The sequence below is a fragment of the Sporothrix schenckii genome (genome assembly GCF_000961545.1).
Source record: "Sporothrix schenckii 1099-18 chromosome Unknown Cont44, whole genome shotgun sequence".
Taxonomy (NCBI): Eukaryota; Fungi; Ascomycota; class Sordariomycetes; order Ophiostomatales; family Ophiostomataceae; genus Sporothrix; species Sporothrix schenckii.
Genome location: NW_015971145.1, coordinates 4,952,463 through 4,968,846, shown reverse-complemented (window position 1 = coordinate 4,968,846; position 16,384 = coordinate 4,952,463). Strand labels below are relative to the sequence as shown.

The following is a 16,384-nucleotide window of genomic DNA, read 5'->3' as shown; positions in this document are numbered from 1 at the left end:
GCCTATGAAAACAAGCACACACCAAATAGAAAACGCCATATCCAATAAATCGTCCCACAAGTACGCCAGCCATGAAAAACTAAAGAAAGTGAAAGGCGAAAAGCAAAAAGTAGCAGCGTGGTCAAAAAGCAGCAAAGGAAAAGGAAAACGCGACGTTGCGGGTCAAGGTGCGTGGTGGTCCTATAGAATGATTTGGCGGGCATCCTTAATCTGGCCTTCAATCGGGCAATACGGGCACTTGAACTTTGAGCCCTTGGTAATGTTCCGCAGCGAGTCGTGTGCCAACGTGTGGCCACAAGGCAAGATCATGGGCGGGTTGGCGGCCGTGGTCTGCTCTTTGGAGACGGGGCAGACAAAGATGGGGTGGTAGGTCATGGACTCGGGCAGCGGCGTCTCAAAGGCCATCTCGTTCGCTGTGGTCCATTCGGTGCGCTTGCTGCGGGTGGCCCCGATAAACTTGATAAGCCGCGGCAGAGCAATGGTACCGGCCGTGGCGGCAACGTAGAGTGGTGACTCGGCGGACAGGCCGAGCAGGGAACAGAACTCGCGGGTGAATGACGTGGCCAGGTCGGCAAAGGCGGTGCTGGTCGCAAAGGCCACAGCGTAAGGCGACTCGTCAATGTTGGAGGAGAAAACGAGCGCAGCGGACAGGCGCTGGATCTGGCCGAGGTGGCGCTTGCTAAAGCGGTGGAAGTTGGTGCGCGCGTATTCGAACGCGTCGGCAAAGTCGGCATGGCCAAAGCCCTCCCCGTCTTCCTCGTCGTCCTCGCTGTCATCATACTCGCCCCGCGGCTCGTGCATCCCCGACTTGGCGAGCCAGATGAATTGCAGCTTGCATAGCTCAAACTCGAGGTTGGAGCCGCGCTCTTCGAGCTCCTCCGAGTTCTCGCGAGCCCAGTCGATCGCCGACGCCAGGTTGTGTGCCTTGATGTCCTGCAAAATAGAGTACATGCGCTGGAACTTGTCCTGCAGGTAGATGGACTCCGTCTGCGTAAAATTGCCGTGCCCGTCAAACTCGACGTCGCCGTTGGTCATGGATGCGTCATCGCCAGCATCGTCGTCGTCGGCCTGGTCGTCGTCTGCGCCGCCAGCAGTGCTTCCGTCGATAGCGGCAATGTCGCGTGCCTCGTCCATGAAGACACGGGATACATCAAAATGGCCTTCGCGGAGGAGGTGCATGGCGATGGCACGGTTGATAAGGGCTGGATGTTTCTGCATGACATCGTATTCTGTCGGGAGCGGGGTGATTGGGAACGACTGAGAGTGTTAGCTTGGGTGGTGCATGTTCTTGCAGCCAGTGAAGCACGCACAAGGGGAGATAGGGAGGGGGAAGGATGTACTCACCCGATCCAGAGCCTTTCCGAACTCTTTTTGTGTTTTCGAGACGGCCTTGAGGTCGTTGTTGACAGTCTCGAATCCTTCTTTTATCGGGTTCTGCAGTTTCGTCAAGATAAGGCTGGCCGCATGCGGGTCTTGTTCTGCTGTGTCGTTAGAGGGCTCTGGGCAGAAGACATGGGGCTTAGGACCGAGAAGCGAGTGCCTCGTAGAGAGAGAACTAACCTGCGGCAATCTTCTCCCGGGCCTCGAGAAGCTGGGCAATGATGTTATCAACATCCTCGACGGCCGAGGTCAGCCGGGCCTTGCGGGCGACCATGGACAGGTCGTTCCGCAGCGTGGGCATGTTGTCCGCCATGGTGGAGACGAGGGAGGGAGAGGTCGTAGAGAAGTAACCGGGTATGTAGGCAGTGTCGCCGACGAAGCCGTATGCGTGTGGATGGATGCTCACTCGGGTGACGTTGACCTCGATGTTGACGATCAGTGCAGCGGTTCGAGAGATGGCCGAGGAGGACCAACAGAGGCTTGTTGGGAGCCGCTGTGGCGCATGCGGGTCACGAGCCAGCCACGAAGCGATGCTAAGATCTGCAATCGGGTCAAGAACGGGAGGCTTTTGGTGTGGCTTGGGCGTCTGTGGCCGTAGGGTGATGTGGAGGTGAGCGAAGGCAGGTCGGACGTGATGGGGCAGTTTGTGGTCGTGACAGAGCGATGGATAGCTGTTGTGTGGTGGTGACGGTGGAATGAGAAGGGACGGCCAGGCCTCTGACGCAAGGCCACACCGCCCGCTGAAAAAAGGCAGGTGCTCGGCTGTGTGGGTCTTTCTTTACTGAGAGCAGCGGTCCAGCCTCTTTGTCCAGGCGGGGTTGTAAGGACTGGCCAATCCGGAAGGAGAGACTTTCAAGTTCTGTGCTCTCTGGCTCTTTCCGCCACTATTTTGACTAGCTCCAGTGGTCTTGTCGATGCCTCTTTTCGCCTCCTCTTTCTGCCCCTTGTCACTCTCTGCTTCATCCACATCTCCTTGCAGCTCGTTTCCGCGTCCGCCTGCCTCCTAGTCTTTCCCTCTCCCCTTGCCTGGACTCCCTTGCATGTCTCTTGTTTCTGACAGACCCTGGCATTTCTGTTGTTGTGCCGTCTTTTGTTTTTATGGTGTCTTGCCAACTCTTGTGTTCTTGTTTCTTGTTTCTGTTTTTACCTCCTTTTCCGCTTTGTATCCCGATAAGTGTATGCTATCTGGTATCCATGTCCGGGCACCAGACAATAGCACGCGTCGCTGTCTCCCTCGCGCGTTTCTGCAGTCTACTTGGAACGATAAAGCTCGCCTTGTGGTCCCATATTGGGGGTGCCCTGTGTCGGGCTTGTTGATTTGTCGATTCTGTCCATGCGACCTGCGTCTTGCTTCCTCTCGTTCTGTTGTTCTTTTCTTCCATTTTGTTGTTTTTTACATTTCATTCTTCCGCCGATGTTAGCAACGGGTTTCTCAGCTGCCTTCCATTGCTTACTGTTATCATCCAACAATTCAAAGCGTCAACCTATCGTATATTTTCACCAGTGTTTACGACATACCACGAAGCTGGACTCTCTCGCCCCCATGTCTGCTGCCGTTCGAGCTCTTACAATGCATTACTTGCCCTTCTTTTCTCTCTCTCCTTCTCACACTAACGCCGCTCATCCTCAGACATAACTAGAACACAGCAGTTGTGGTCTATTTCCCTGCTCTTTCCCCCCACTTCTCGCCCCCTTTTCGCTACTTTTGACCACCACTTTGGCTCGTCCTTCCTCCGATGCGACGCCTCTGACCGGCATCTGGCAAGCAAAGGGGCATCTTTCGTGGCGTGCTTCATGCCCCTCCGTGTTCCGATCATGGCACGACGCCATATGCCGATCCGCTCCCTGGCTACCGGATGATCCTGCAAGCCAATTTTTTTTAAAAAAAAAAAAGAAAAAAAAAAGAAATTTTACGTCTTGTTGACGTACTGGCACGACAGTTCAGACTGGTTTTCAATCACACCCACAGTTCAGCTGCACGAATTTGCAGATCTGTGTGTATATTCTCCACTCCCTCGCATCCAGGGTCTCCCCACTCCACCTAGCATGTACGGATCCTGTACTTTTTTCTCTTGTTGCTTTTCTTGCCGTTGCCTTTTTATCTCATGCTTATGAGAGCGAACTACATGTACACTTTTCGCGCGACCCCAACAACGACGTAGCCGTGTACGAACCGAAACGGCCCCGAGTCAAGCACCAAACGTCCCCTCACGTAGTGGGAATCGAGAGAACGAACCCCGGTTAACCGAGAGCGGGACTTTCCTTGCCTTGGAGCAAAGCAAATGACATAGCAGGGTCGTATTTTTCAAGGCCTGTTCCCCATTATCAAGTGCGTGCCATGCAGCCGGGCAAAATGGGTACATCCTTAACAGGTAACCATCCAGTTACAGTCGTCCCTCGCATCTTATAAGCAGTTCAGCTCAGTCATGCCAACCTAAGGACATCGAAACTGCCAAACTGCCAAACTGCAAAACTGCAAAACTGCAAAACTTCAAGATGCCAACGCTGATCTAGGGGAGATGGGTCGGTATTTCTCGTGAGCTGGCAAGAGAGTATCGCCAATCACATTTTTCAACTATGATACAACCAGTACGGAAATAGGACGACGGGGAGGTATATCGGGCTCAGCCTCCGAATTAGCCCAAGATCGTCCCCGCGAGCTCCCCATCCCGACATCTGCTCAGTTGCCACGACGTGGGTTTGACGCCTGGCTCGACGCCTGGCTCTCAAGCATCTCATGCTGCATCTCTCCGGTCATTGTCACCCCTCGCGTCGCCCTTCACAGGACGTGTGCTACAAGGCCGGGAAGGCGCATGTGGATCTCCCGCGCGAATAGTACCAAATACCACAGCTCGTGAACGCAGGCTAGCTATATTGAGTTTGGTCTTGCTTGCGTTGCTCTAGTTAAGCTGGCCGTAGCTCCCTCTCGCTCCTGGCGGCTGGCACTAATTTGACGATTGCCTCGAAGCAGGGAGAAATGTCTCATTGTTGTCTTGTTCTCCTCTCTCGCGAGGTCCACTAATTGAGACACACCAAGGTAGCGATGCACACCACGATGCACGCAGCACTCGAATGCATTGGTGGGCTTTAGGAGCTTCGTTTTCAAATTTGCTAGTCGAAGAACTCGCAAAATTCAGACGCACGCAACAAAAAAAGGAAACGATATCGTGCCTGGCCCCTTTTCCCTGCACGTATTGACTTCACTTTGCCCAAGCTTTCCTCGCTGCTTTAAGCGAGTTCTCTTTTCCATTCTTACGCATCTCTCGTGCAGGATACTGAACACCCGATATGCACGCATCTTGCCCCTGTGGCGTGTTGCACCAACTGCCAAATGTCTTACACGGGGTAGTCCTTCTCTTATTTTGTGGTTTCTTTGTCTCTTGCTCTCTGCTTTTCTTGCTTTTACAAATCATGGCCGTCTTCCATCGTCTATTGCCACGAGAGATGAGTTGGACACTAGGATATGCAATCAATTCAATAGTTTGGATTTTCTTTTCTTTTTTGTGTTTTCCTTTTCGTTATCTTTTTTACTTCTTTTTGCAGCCGCACTACAGCCGTCGCCAATGTCGATCCTGTTACCCTGCTCATACGGAGTAAACACGTGTATCACGAACATGGCTATCTAGTCGTGCTACAGTGCCACAGCATATTCCTCATTCTCTTGTCTGTTTTGTCCCTTTTGTATGCGTGTGCGTTTTCTTTTCGCCTCATGGGTAGACACGAGTCTGATGCCCACGTCCATGCATCGTATCTCTCTCCCTTGCCTTTGAACTCCATCTTTGTCCCGATTCCCGAAGCCGGTGCCAGTTTGCATCCATCCCACCATCCCACCATCCCACCATCCTGCCGTCCTGTTCCTGTTCCTGTTCCTGTTCGTCCCTTGCTGCACGCCACGCAGGACGCTACTGCACTTTGTCAGCCTGCATCTACACTTCTGGGCGAGGCGATCCATTGTAGCAATTGGCCGACTTACAGGGCTCCGGTTTAGAACATCCGTCATCCACCGTCCATCATGCCTCAAATCTAGCCTCCACCTAGCCTCCACTCGCCACGGTCACCAACGTACGGATCGTCTGCCGCTGTCGTCTATGTTGGTTTGCGGTCCCTAATGCCCGGTCTCTTCGTACGTGTCTATTTATTGTATCTCGGTTTCTACTTTCCCTGGGCCTCTCTCCTGCCGCCGTTCTTTTCGGGTTTCCCTTGTACGTGAACCCTGACCTGGTTGTCCTCGTGTGCCGCATGATTTTCTATTTGTAGTATTTTTCCCAGTTCCGATTTGTGCCTTTGCCTTTTCTTTTTCACTTCGTATATTTGAATTTTGGCGGAGTACATGCATGTCATCCGTTTTGTCGTTTACGTGTACACCCTTGTCGTCGTCTGTTGTGTGACTGTCAGTTCGTCTACCCCCCCCCTCCGGTCCCTCACTACTAGCTTTTGATCCTAGTCCCTTAGCTTGCAACGGCTTCTAGCCCTCGCTTCGCTTCTTGAGAATAATACCTTTGTGTCTCGTTTATTTCTTGTGCTCGTCCTGTTTCTTGTATCTCGATCGTCTCCTTAATCCATGTTTTACATCACTCTAAGTTATCGGCTAACCGTAATTGACACCGTACTTACGTCTCCTCTGGCGTTCGCGTGGCTTTTGTTCCTTTTTATTTTATTTGTTATTTTTTTTGTTTTCACCCACCTGCATGCACTTTGCACGCCCTCCTCTTCGCGTGTCTCTTGCGTACCTCTGCATGTTTCTCTCATTTCTTTTTACTCTTCTAACTCGTCCTATCCTCTCGCTCGGTTCGGTTTCTCGTGTCTCTTATTCTCCGTCCTTGCCCTCCCTTTCCCCTTTTCTGTTGTCTCTCTTATTTTCGCTCCTCAATCTCTATTCCTATTTTGTTGCACCTCCCTTTATTTTTTATTTCTTGCTTCATCACCTTATGCGTCCCGATACCTGCAGCTAACAACCAGACAACACGCCTGACTCTTGTCCTGGTCCATATAATATTGACGGACTGAGATCTCTCGTGGCGGGCCCGGAAGTTTATTTCACTTTCTTTGTTGTTTTTCTTTTCTCGTCTTGTCCTACACTTTCATTGTTCTCGTGTGTTTTGCACCGCCTTTTACATGATTCTCTTGTCCTCCTCTACGCGAGCATCCTGCGCTCCGTTCCACGAGCTTATCTCGCGCAACAGTCGAACCTCGTACATCACTTGTTTCGTCGTCGCTCATTTCCGTCTCCGGGCTCGTCTCGCTTGCTCTCGGAAGGAATTTTGCACTGCCTGCGTGTAACTGTCACAAACAGAGACAAAGATAGAGACAGACAGAGAGACAGCAACGTCTTGCCTATCCATCTGTCGACTGTTTCTTCCTTCCGGTGTTTGACCTGAACCGACACAACAGCCCATTGGAAGTACACACGGAGTTGCAAGCCAGACAACGTTGCGCTTTATGCTCCACGACTCTTATCACAAGACACAGGCACACGTACACAGACAAACACAAAATATACGAATAGCACACAACGAAACCTCGTCACGTCCTGAGGCCATCTACGAGTCACGGTTTGTTTATCTCTTTGTGAACACGTTTCTCGGCCATATTCATTGGCTCACGGTACTCCTTGTCTTCCGTCTTATCCCTCCCACCGTCCTCTTATTTCTCTACGCTCGTCATGGACGCAGCGTGCAACTTCCCGGAGATCCTGGCGCTCGACCTGGAAACAACCGAGTCGCTCTTCCCGTCGAAGCGAATGACCTCCGGTGCTCCGCGGCCCATGGACGCCATTTTTGAGTCCCAGAGCATCCAAGACTTGGGCTTGGACCTGGGTCAGCTCAACCACAAGCTCAACAACCTGAGCCTCGAAGAGGCGAGCAGCATTTTGAACAGTCTCGGCAATCTGAGCGCACTCAACAACCTCAACAGCCTCAGCAGCCTCAGCAACCCGGCCACGCTCGCTTATACGTCGTCCCCGCGCAACTTTCTACCTGGAAAAACGGCGCCTTCCGGCCAAAATCATACACATAACCAACCGGCCCGTCAGGACCACCACGCCCGTTCCAAATCGACTACGCACGCCATCCCTAACGATCTGGCCTCGTATCTGCGCCAATCCCAATACCAGCACCAGCACAGGGGAGAGTTTAGCAACTTTGATGACGTCGAAGATACGCGCCTCAGTCAAAGACCAACAACGGCCGGCGGCATCGTCGACCACGACCGCGACCGCGGCAACAGCCCAGGACCTGTCTTTTCCATATCGCGCTCTAAAACCAAGCAGCAGCGCTCGCCTTCATACTCCTCGTCAGCTGTGCCTCGTTACGCTGCGGGTACGGGTGTGAACTCCACAGCTGCAGCCACCCACCACCAAGACCCGGGACACAACACCACAGGCGAGTGGGACACAGACAGTGTTGACAGCTTCGAGTTGCCCAACATTCGCTTGTCGCGCCGAAACGGAGGACCAGGAGAGGGTGTCAGTGGCCAAGGTCGAGGTGGACAAGGAAGTGAGTCCAAGTCGTCGCCTGCGCCGCAACAGTCCATGCACGAGCGTGTCCAGCACCAGGAAGACGAGCAGATCCAGCACTGGAAACAGCTGCAGCAGCTCAAACAACTCCGCCAACTCCAACAACTCCAGCAGCAACTGCAGGAGAAGCAGCAGCTGCAGAGCTTGCTGGAGAAACAGTTGATGCTCCAGCAGAAGCAGGAGCAGAAGCTCATGGCAAGCCACAAGGACAAGGAAGAGGACAGCACCCGCCTTGAACAGAAGGAGCAAAGCCAGCCGAAGGCCACCAAGAAAGGGGACAGCGTTCGGAAAGAGCAGACCGACGACACCCCATCGCACCTTCCGCAGCAGACTCAAACGCACCTTCCCGCACATACGACGCCGCTCCTTCCCCAGCAGAAGCAGCAGAAGCAGCAGATGCAGCAGATGCAACAGAATCACCTCTCTGTTGACGCCCCCAGCAACTACGGCCACCGCGATAGCTACGGTAGTCTCTACGACTCCTACAACTACGGCTACCACCGCTACAGCCACGACTCGAACCGCTCCAACGTCTCCGCCATCACCAACACAGACATCGACGACGGTGCTAGCAGCATCGCTGGCGGCGGAGGAGGAGGAGGAGGAGGCCCGCGTGGCCGCCAGCAGTCGGTCGTCACCATGGCCACATCCGTCACCTCGTCTGGCGGTCCGGGGTGCCGCTTCTCGTCGCAATCGACGCGCACCACGCCGTCAGCCTTGGGCCAGTATGCCAAGAGCGGCCTCGCTGGCTCGTCGCAACGCGAATCCGTGGCCACGACCGCATCGTCAGGCGACCGTCACGTCGAGTTCAGCCTCGACACCAGCCGGCGCGGTAGCACCAAGGCCGTCACCGACAACACATCGGACGGCAGCGATGACGTGGCGAGTGGCGTTCAGGAGGAGAACGCCAGCAAGGTCAAGAGCGCCCAGGACAAGGAATATGGTTGGCCCCTGAGCCGCAACAAGTCGAACAATCGTGAAGGTGCCGTCTCACAGTCTAGTTGGATGCGTTTTGACGACGACGATGACAACGACGGCGCCGACGCCGACAAGGATGAGACGTACAGTGACATCAAGAACACGACCGGTGTCAGCAGCAACCGCCCTGTACCCCATGTCGACTCCGCGGCCGAATCTAAAAGCATCGTCATCTCGCCTGTGAACTTCGGAGGCCTTCCCCAGCGACCCAAGACGGCCGTCGGCCCCATGAACGGTGCACCTGCTACCGATTTTCGTGCGATCAACGATCATGCCGCCGAGAAACAGAACGGCCAGAAGATTCAGGCTTTAATCATCCCGGGTGAGCCAGTATCATCAACGTTCACCGACGTGCCCCAGCGTCTCTCCTCCCTCAGCCACCAGGATCGGAAAGCTTTGCCGATCCGGGAACACGACTCTGAACAACAAAACAAGGCTCACCATAACCATGAACACAAGCTTCGGCATTTCCTGTCCTTTAGCGACGTGTCTGTTTTCAGTGAAGCGCCTCGTGGCAGGAGAGCCGACGCACTGAATGACCGCCCCCGAACGAGCTCCTCATCTCAATATCAGATGCGGCCTGACTATGCCGTCACAGAACGCCGCAGCCGCTTTGATACAGAGAGCATTGTCGACCCTGAGGAGCCTCCTGTCTTATTGGAGAAGACCGTCTACCGCAAGCCCGTTGCACGGACACGCACGCCTCTCGACATGCCACCCATTCAGAAGGCTGCCCACAAGTCCACCCCAAGTGAGCACCTCATCCGCCGTGGTCGCGAAGTCTTTTCCGTTACTCGCAGTGGCGTCAATGATAACGTTGGCGACAACACCCACGATGCGAGCAAACAGCCTTTTGTCGAGCCGCTCCTTGTCAGCCAGTTTGACGACGACAGCGACGGCGACCATCACACAGGTGCCGCTTCTGACCACGACGACGACGACGACTGCGAAATCGAAAAGCACCTGGCCGAAAACGACGCCGATCTCTTTGGTGACTTTGAGGGCGCCTACAACTACGACGAGGGCCAAGACAAGATCATGCTGGCGACCATGATGCCCTTTTCCAAGCAGCCGCCGCGCTCCGTCCGCTCCATTCGGTCGGTGTCACCGGGCCGCCCGCTTGACGCGCTACCAGAGCTCCACGAACGCCCTGTCATTGCGTCCGTGGCCGCTCTCGTGGAGAACCCTGAAGAGACCTCGTCGCACCTGCAGTCATGGATCGAGCACGCGTCGAAGAGCCAGCTCGAGTTGGCACAAGAACAGCAGCAGCAGCAGCAGAAGCAACACAGTCGTTCTGCTGCCCCTCGTACGCGGGAGGCTATCTACGACGACGACGATCAGCATGCGGACGAGGCACGCGATGTCGTGCCCGAATCGATTGAGGCGCCAAATGTCCGCCCAAGAACAGCACCCAACGCAGCCGCACCGGAAGCTGCGTCCCCCAGTGCCGCTGCCACAACGGGCCAGTACGAGCTACAGTCGGCTCTACAGCAGGCCCAGCCCGTCCCGCTTCAGTTCTTCTCACAACCGGGCACCGTCGGCATTCCCCTGCCACGTGAAGTCGTCGACACGCTCCGTGTTTCTGTCTCTTGCTTCCCTGAGACTATGCTAAATCTGTCGAGCTTCTCTATCCAGACCATCCGCACCTACTCGCGCAAGGTCCGCCGTTGCAGCCAGACCGATGCCGACAGCACGTACCGTCTCCTGATGGCGCCCCAGTCGCCGGGAACCCTGCCTCCGAGCCCTACGTCCATGGCACACGGCATCCCGCCACTGTCGCCGACGTCGCCCACTAGCATGTCGTTTGACCTTGGGACGGGCGTCTCGCGGACCATGACGGCTCCTTCATTGGCATCGAACTCATCGCACCGCTTCTGGAAACTGCCCAAGAAGATTGCCAACAACACTCGCTCGGCCGCACCCAACTTGCACCTGTTTACCAACTTCCGGTCGTCAAACAGCTCTAGCAACATTGGCGGCCTCAACGATAGCTCTAACAAAGAGTACCCAGCGTCTCCAACCGCGAGCATGACTCCTTCGATGCCGCGCCTGTCAACCACTGGCCGTCATGGCAGTAGCCGCACCGAGAACAACTTCATGTCAATGTCCAGTGGTGGCATCGGCGAAGGCGACCAGCAGGGCAAGGCCAGCTTCCTCTCCCTGAAGCGCATCTTCCCCACTGGCTCCGACTATCTGTGCGAAGCATTGTATGCCCACATTATTGCCTTCAACTACATTAGCCTCCTGTGCCCGCCGCCGCCTTCAGCAGCGTCCGAGGATGCTGCGGCGGGGGTCGATGCTCGCGTCGTCCCTGGTGTCGCCCAACCGTCTTCGAGTGATGCTGTCACGACTTCCCACACCATGACGACGGTGGCCTCCTCGGCGACTCTGATTGAGACAACCCAGCAACAGCGTCGTCAGACGATTCGTATCTACGTTGGCTCCGACGTGCCTCTCCCTGCCATGTCGGATGATGGTCCCTCGTCGAGCGACCATGGCACGCGGTCACGGCACCAGCCGCTCGAGGAACTGGACGAGATGCGCCTTAATGCCAACACATCCTCTCGCCTGCTGTCCATGTCGTCGTCGCGGCCGCCGTCGCGCGGGTACAGCGCCCACGACAACAACGATGACGCTCGCATGATCTCGCGCAAGGCTGCTCTCCTCTTGGGCATCACCGAGACTCTGGAGCCAGAGACGGCCAGCATGGGCGGTCCCAGTAGCGTCAACGGCCACGGTCGTGGCAAGAAGCCGTCAACAGCCTCGGGTGGTGCGTCTGAGCTCTCGTCGCCGACGTCACTACGCAGCAGCAGCTTGGTCCGCCGTTACAACTCGATGCGCCGCCGCATGGCCCAGTCCATTTCGGAGTCAGCTGAGGCTGCTGCAGCCTCAGCGGCTGATCCCAATGACCATTCCTTTGCTGCCCGTGCCACCCGTGCTGCTGTGGCGTCTAAGATGATTATGAAGTCTCTGCCGGGCAGCATAAGCGGCGGCAACAACAACAGCAACAACTATTCCAAACCAAAGTCGGTCGAGATTAGCAAGCCGTTTTACGAGGCCGCGGACGTGCCCATCCCGACCGAAGGAGTCCCCGCTACGGTTGCCGCTGCTACTGCTGCTGCAGTGGCTACCGCCGCTTCCGATGCGTCGATGCGCGACCTCCACGCTGGCCTGCACGCCTGCATCAGCCAGCTGGTTGCCACAATGAAGCTGACGACGGGGCAGCTGGGCAACACGCTGCTCAACACCGAGGCCGCGCGTGCCATTGACCCACTGTTCCTGCGCACGCTGTGCGAGTTGGTGCGCTCGCAGGAAGAGCAGTTTTAGGTCTCTCGGCCTTTGCGTTCTCTCTTTCTTCTTTCTCTAATCTACGATGCTTTCTTTTGTCAGATTGTTTTGTCTTTTTTTTATTTTCGCACATTGTCTACTGCCTTGTTTTGTTTATTTCTGATTTCTTTCAATGTGCGTATTTATCGATTTACTTATGTTTTGGCAACCAATATTATGGAAGACATGGGGAAATGAATACGACGGCCACGTCACGGATGAAATGGATGGACAGGAATGCGAATACCAAACCGGTGATGGAGGGAAATACCACGTTCTGCAAAGAGGTTTTGCTTTTGCATTTGTCGTTTTCTAGTCACTTTTCTTGCAACGCTTGTTCTTTGTCGTTGAAAATCGTATTGGATACTTTGCTCCCTATTTAATACATTATACCTTTGCAATACTCAAGCGCTTTCTTGCTGCTACAAAGTCCTATCTTAGAGGCTGTGATGCCATTGTAATTCAAAACACGTTGTCGTTATTCTAAGTCAAACAGCTCCATAATGAAATCGGTAACCTCGGTGGCATCGCAGCAGCCACTGACCCGACACGGCCAACGGCTGTATCTGCAGGCCGACGCCGTGTCGTACGATTTGCTCAAACAAGGTACGCGGATGCGCCGGGTTACACCGGCAGTAGTCTCTCCAGGCCGTCTAAGCAGCGCCAAAGTTGCCATCGTCTACCAGGCCCGCCGATCGGAACTGGCCCCGAAGCCCTCGTGACCGCTGACCTTGCGGCGTCCTTGGAAAGAAGCTGCCCGCGCCGGTATTTCCGCTGTGCCCCTGGTTCCTGGAACCAGCAAAACCAACAATGTCGTTGGCGGCTGTGCGCAGCGACAGCGCTGTGCTGTTGAACATGGCGGCTGCGAGGCCCGCCATGGCCGCGGACAGCTGGGCGAGGGCCTCGACGCGGTCGGCGTCGACCGTGGACGCCAGCTCGAGGATGCCGGTCTGCTGATCAATGGTGCCGGAGATGCGGCCGTCGATGATCAAGAAGCCTAGAATGTCCTGCACCTCGGCGTCGCTGATGCGGATCTGCTCGGCGATCCAGCGCGTGCGCAAGCGGGTGTAGGGCGCGATGATCTTGAGGACGGCCTTGGTGCGCATGTTCCGCGTGACCTCGTCAATGTTCTCGGCAATGAAGGCGTCCTGCAGCAGGTCGGGGTTGCGGTGCAGGACGTTCTCGTAGCGGTGGATGTCGTCGTGCTGGTAGGCCTCGACGAGGTCGGTCATGGCGGCGATGCGCGGGTCGTTGCGGTAGGGCTTGGTCTCCTGCGAGTCAAAGGGGTTGATGTTGGAGCGCATGAGCATGGTGGTCAGCAGCAGGTACTTGAGCACCTGGATGCGCTGCAGCGAGCCGGCCTCGTCGTAGTTGCGGAACGACTCGAAGAAGTCGCTCTGGGCGTCCTTCCAGTTCTCCTCGCTCATGTGCATCTTGCCGCCGCACTCGCGGATGATGCCCATGATCTTGGGGTGCGGCACGGCCGAGCGCACCGTCAGCGCGCGCTGGTACAGCTGCTTGAGCTGCTTGTTGTTCTTGCGCTCGGCGTACATCTGGATCTCGAGGGCGTAGATCTCGAGCAGGTACGTGCCCTTGGACGGGTCGTCGGAGCCGTCGGGCCGCTGGCAGGCGCGGTGCAGGTCGCGCAGCTTCTTCATGACGTCGACGTACCGCTGCCGGTCCAGCAGCAGCTTGGCCTGCTTGATGTTGGTCTTGAGCCACAGCCGCTCGTTGTTTGTGCTCTGGAAGCACGTCAGCGTCAGCTCGTAAAAGGCTTCCATGAAGTTGGTGGCGCGCTTGTCGCCGGCGGCGGCCGACGCGGCCGACGTCTTCTCGAAAAAGTCGAGCATGTTGTTGATGGACTTTTCCGAGTAGTTGCGCGTGACGGCCGACTTGACGTAGGTCAGCAGCTCCTTGTAGTGGGACACGGCTTCCTCGTAGCGCCCAAGCCGGAACTCGAGCTTGATGGCCTGCTTGAGGCCCTTGAAGCCCCAGTCGCCTTTTTCTGTCTCGAGCTCCGGCAGGCCGAGGAACTCGGTAATGGCCTCGTCTGGGTCGGACAGCTTCGTCTGCTTTGCATTGTAGTACTTGTTCTCGATCGTCACCTCGCCCGCATCCGGCTCGTCTTCGTCGTCCTCGTACTCGAAGTCATATTCCTCCTCGTCTGACTCCTGCATGAAGTCGTCGTCCGACATGTTGGCGACAGAGGCGGGTGGGGTAAGACGGAAGGATTGTACGACAGTCGAGGAGAGAGGGAAAGTCAGATGGATAGGAGGACAACAGTAGCAATGGTGCGGCTAGAGCGTGGCTAAGTATCGTGGAAGAAACTGGCCGGGGACGTTGTCGTGCGAAAAGTTCGTGATAGATGCAAACCAGAGGAAGCGGCGTCGAAAGGAAGGAAGTTGGGATTGAGAAGAGGGGACTGCTACAGTGGGCAGCCAAGCTCCAGAAAGCGGCTAGAGCTCCACTGGGGTAGCCAAGGTAGACGCCTGGAAAGAGCGCCCCGCTGTCATGGGTGCACGGGCCACTTTTCAGCCTGCTCCCATTTTTAGCGTGTGCACGTGCTTCTGGGAGGCAACTGCCAAACAGGCATTTCTTCCAGCCTTCTCTTGTTTTTGCCTCGTCCTTCTTTTTTCTTTTCCCCCAACAACCCCATCTCGACAATCACGGCCTTCCTGCAATCACCATGGGCAGCGGCGATCTCAACACGAAAAAGAGCTGGCACGTTGTCAACCTCAAGAACCAGCGACGAGTATGGGAGAGCGAGCAGGCGGCGCTGGCCGAGCGCAAAAAGGTCAATGAGCGCGTCGAAGAGCTGCGCAAAGAGCGCCAGGAGGAGGAGATTACACGGCAGCTCGAGGCGGCCGGCGGCACCAAGCGCGTCGACCGCGTCGACTGGATGTACCAGGGCCCCTCGACGGACAATGGCGGCATGGTGACGGAAGAGGCCGAGGCGTTCTTGCTGGGCAAGCGACGCATCGATGCGGTGCTGCGAGGCGACGAGCACAAGCAACTGGAGAAGAATGCAGTACCGGACCGGTTTGCGTCACTCGACGCGCCGTCGGCCGTTGGTGCGGCCGGCGCGCTGCCCACGGCAGCATCGGCGCGCGACATGGCCGCCAAAATCCGCGAAGACCCGCTGCTCGCCATCAAGCGCCAGGAACAACAGTCGTACGAGGCCATGGTCAACGACCCGATCCGGCGGCGACAGCTGATGGCGGCGATGGGCGTGGCGGGTGACGACAGCGGCGACCGAAAAAGAACCAGCCACAGCAGCAGCAGTCGACGGTCGCATCACCGAAGCAGCCACCATCGCAGCAGCCACCGAGACGATGACGACGAGCGGCGGCATAAGAGACGGCGGCGCGACGATTCGAGAGACCGTGACCTAGACCGGGACCGAGACCGTGACCGAGACCGGGAACGCGATCGTGACTCAAGACGAGCCCGGCGGGAATCACCAGACGACGACCGGCGAAGCTCGCGCCGCAATTATGACGACAGAGACAGGGACAGGGACGGGAGCCGGAGGGACGATGGAGGGCGCGACCGGTCGCGGGACAGGAGGCGAGATCGCAGTCCACGCGACCGCCGCGACCGTCGAAACCGGAGTCCTCGCTCACCATCACGTTCGCACTCCCGCTCGCCACCAAGACGCGAGCGGCCACGGGGAGAGAGAGACGACAATGGCGAGTTTTCACGACGGGAAGCTCTTGACCGCAACGGGGACCGAAACGGGGACCGAAACGGGGACCGAAACGGTGGCCGCGACACACGGCCGCACCGAGACAACCGCGAGGACAGAAATGGCCGTGATCGGCGGGACAACGGACGACCACCATACCGCAACGGCAACAACAACAGCGACGCAGACGAGCGCGCGCGCAAGCTGGCAGCGATGCAAGCCAACGCAGCTGATCTCGCCAAAGAGCGCGAGACACGGCTCGCCGAGATCGAGGCCAAGGAGGCAGCTGCACGGGAAGCCGACGACCGCGCGCGGGCCGACGATGCCAAACTGAGGGCGGGAACGGGCGCAGGCGCCATGACGTCGTCGTTCAGTACCAACTTGCGCAAAAAGGTCGGCGACATGGGTCTCGCGGAGAGCCTGGGACGCAGCCGGCAAGGACTGCAGCGAGACGAGGATTAGAAAGGTGGACGGTATCACGGCAGGCGTTTGCACTATTC

The 16,384-nt window shown here is 56.6% G+C and overlaps 4 protein-coding genes across 4 annotated transcripts; 2 read left to right on the top strand and 2 right to left on the bottom strand.

The window, feature by feature from the left end:
* Positions 1-180: 180 nt before the first annotated feature.
* SPSK_08672 (regulator of gluconeogenesis Rmd5) lies at positions 181-2,450 on the bottom strand (the record flags this gene model as incomplete). The annotated part of the gene is made up of 4 exons (XM_016735262.1): positions 181-1,257; positions 1,345-1,499; positions 1,561-2,156; positions 2,443-2,450. 4 exons carry the CDS (start codon positions 2,448-2,450, stop codon positions 181-183), a joined length of 1,836 nt encoding a protein of 611 aa, XP_016588292.1.
* Positions 2,451-7,042: 4,592 nt separating this feature from the next.
* On the top strand, positions 7,043-12,199 carry SPSK_08292 (uncharacterized protein; the record flags this gene model as incomplete). The annotated part of the gene is made up of 1 exon (XM_016734896.1): positions 7,043-12,199. The coding sequence occupies one exon, from the start codon at positions 7,043-7,045 to the stop codon at positions 12,197-12,199; it is 5,157 nt and encodes a 1,718-aa protein (XP_016588291.1).
* A 653-nt stretch (positions 12,200-12,852) lies between these two features.
* Positions 12,853-14,394, bottom strand: SPSK_09127 (COP9 signalosome complex subunit 2; the record flags this gene model as incomplete). The annotated part of the gene is made up of 1 exon (XM_016735706.1): positions 12,853-14,394. The coding sequence occupies one exon, from the start codon at positions 14,392-14,394 to the stop codon at positions 12,853-12,855; it is 1,542 nt and encodes a 513-aa protein (XP_016588290.1).
* Positions 14,395-14,885: 491 nt separating this feature from the next.
* Positions 14,886-16,346, top strand: SPSK_09183 (pre-mRNA-splicing factor cwc25; the record flags this gene model as incomplete). The annotated part of the gene is made up of 1 exon (XM_016735760.1): positions 14,886-16,346. The coding sequence occupies one exon, from the start codon at positions 14,886-14,888 to the stop codon at positions 16,344-16,346; it is 1,461 nt and encodes a 486-aa protein (XP_016588289.1).
* Between the last annotated feature and the right edge of the window lie 38 nt (positions 16,347-16,384).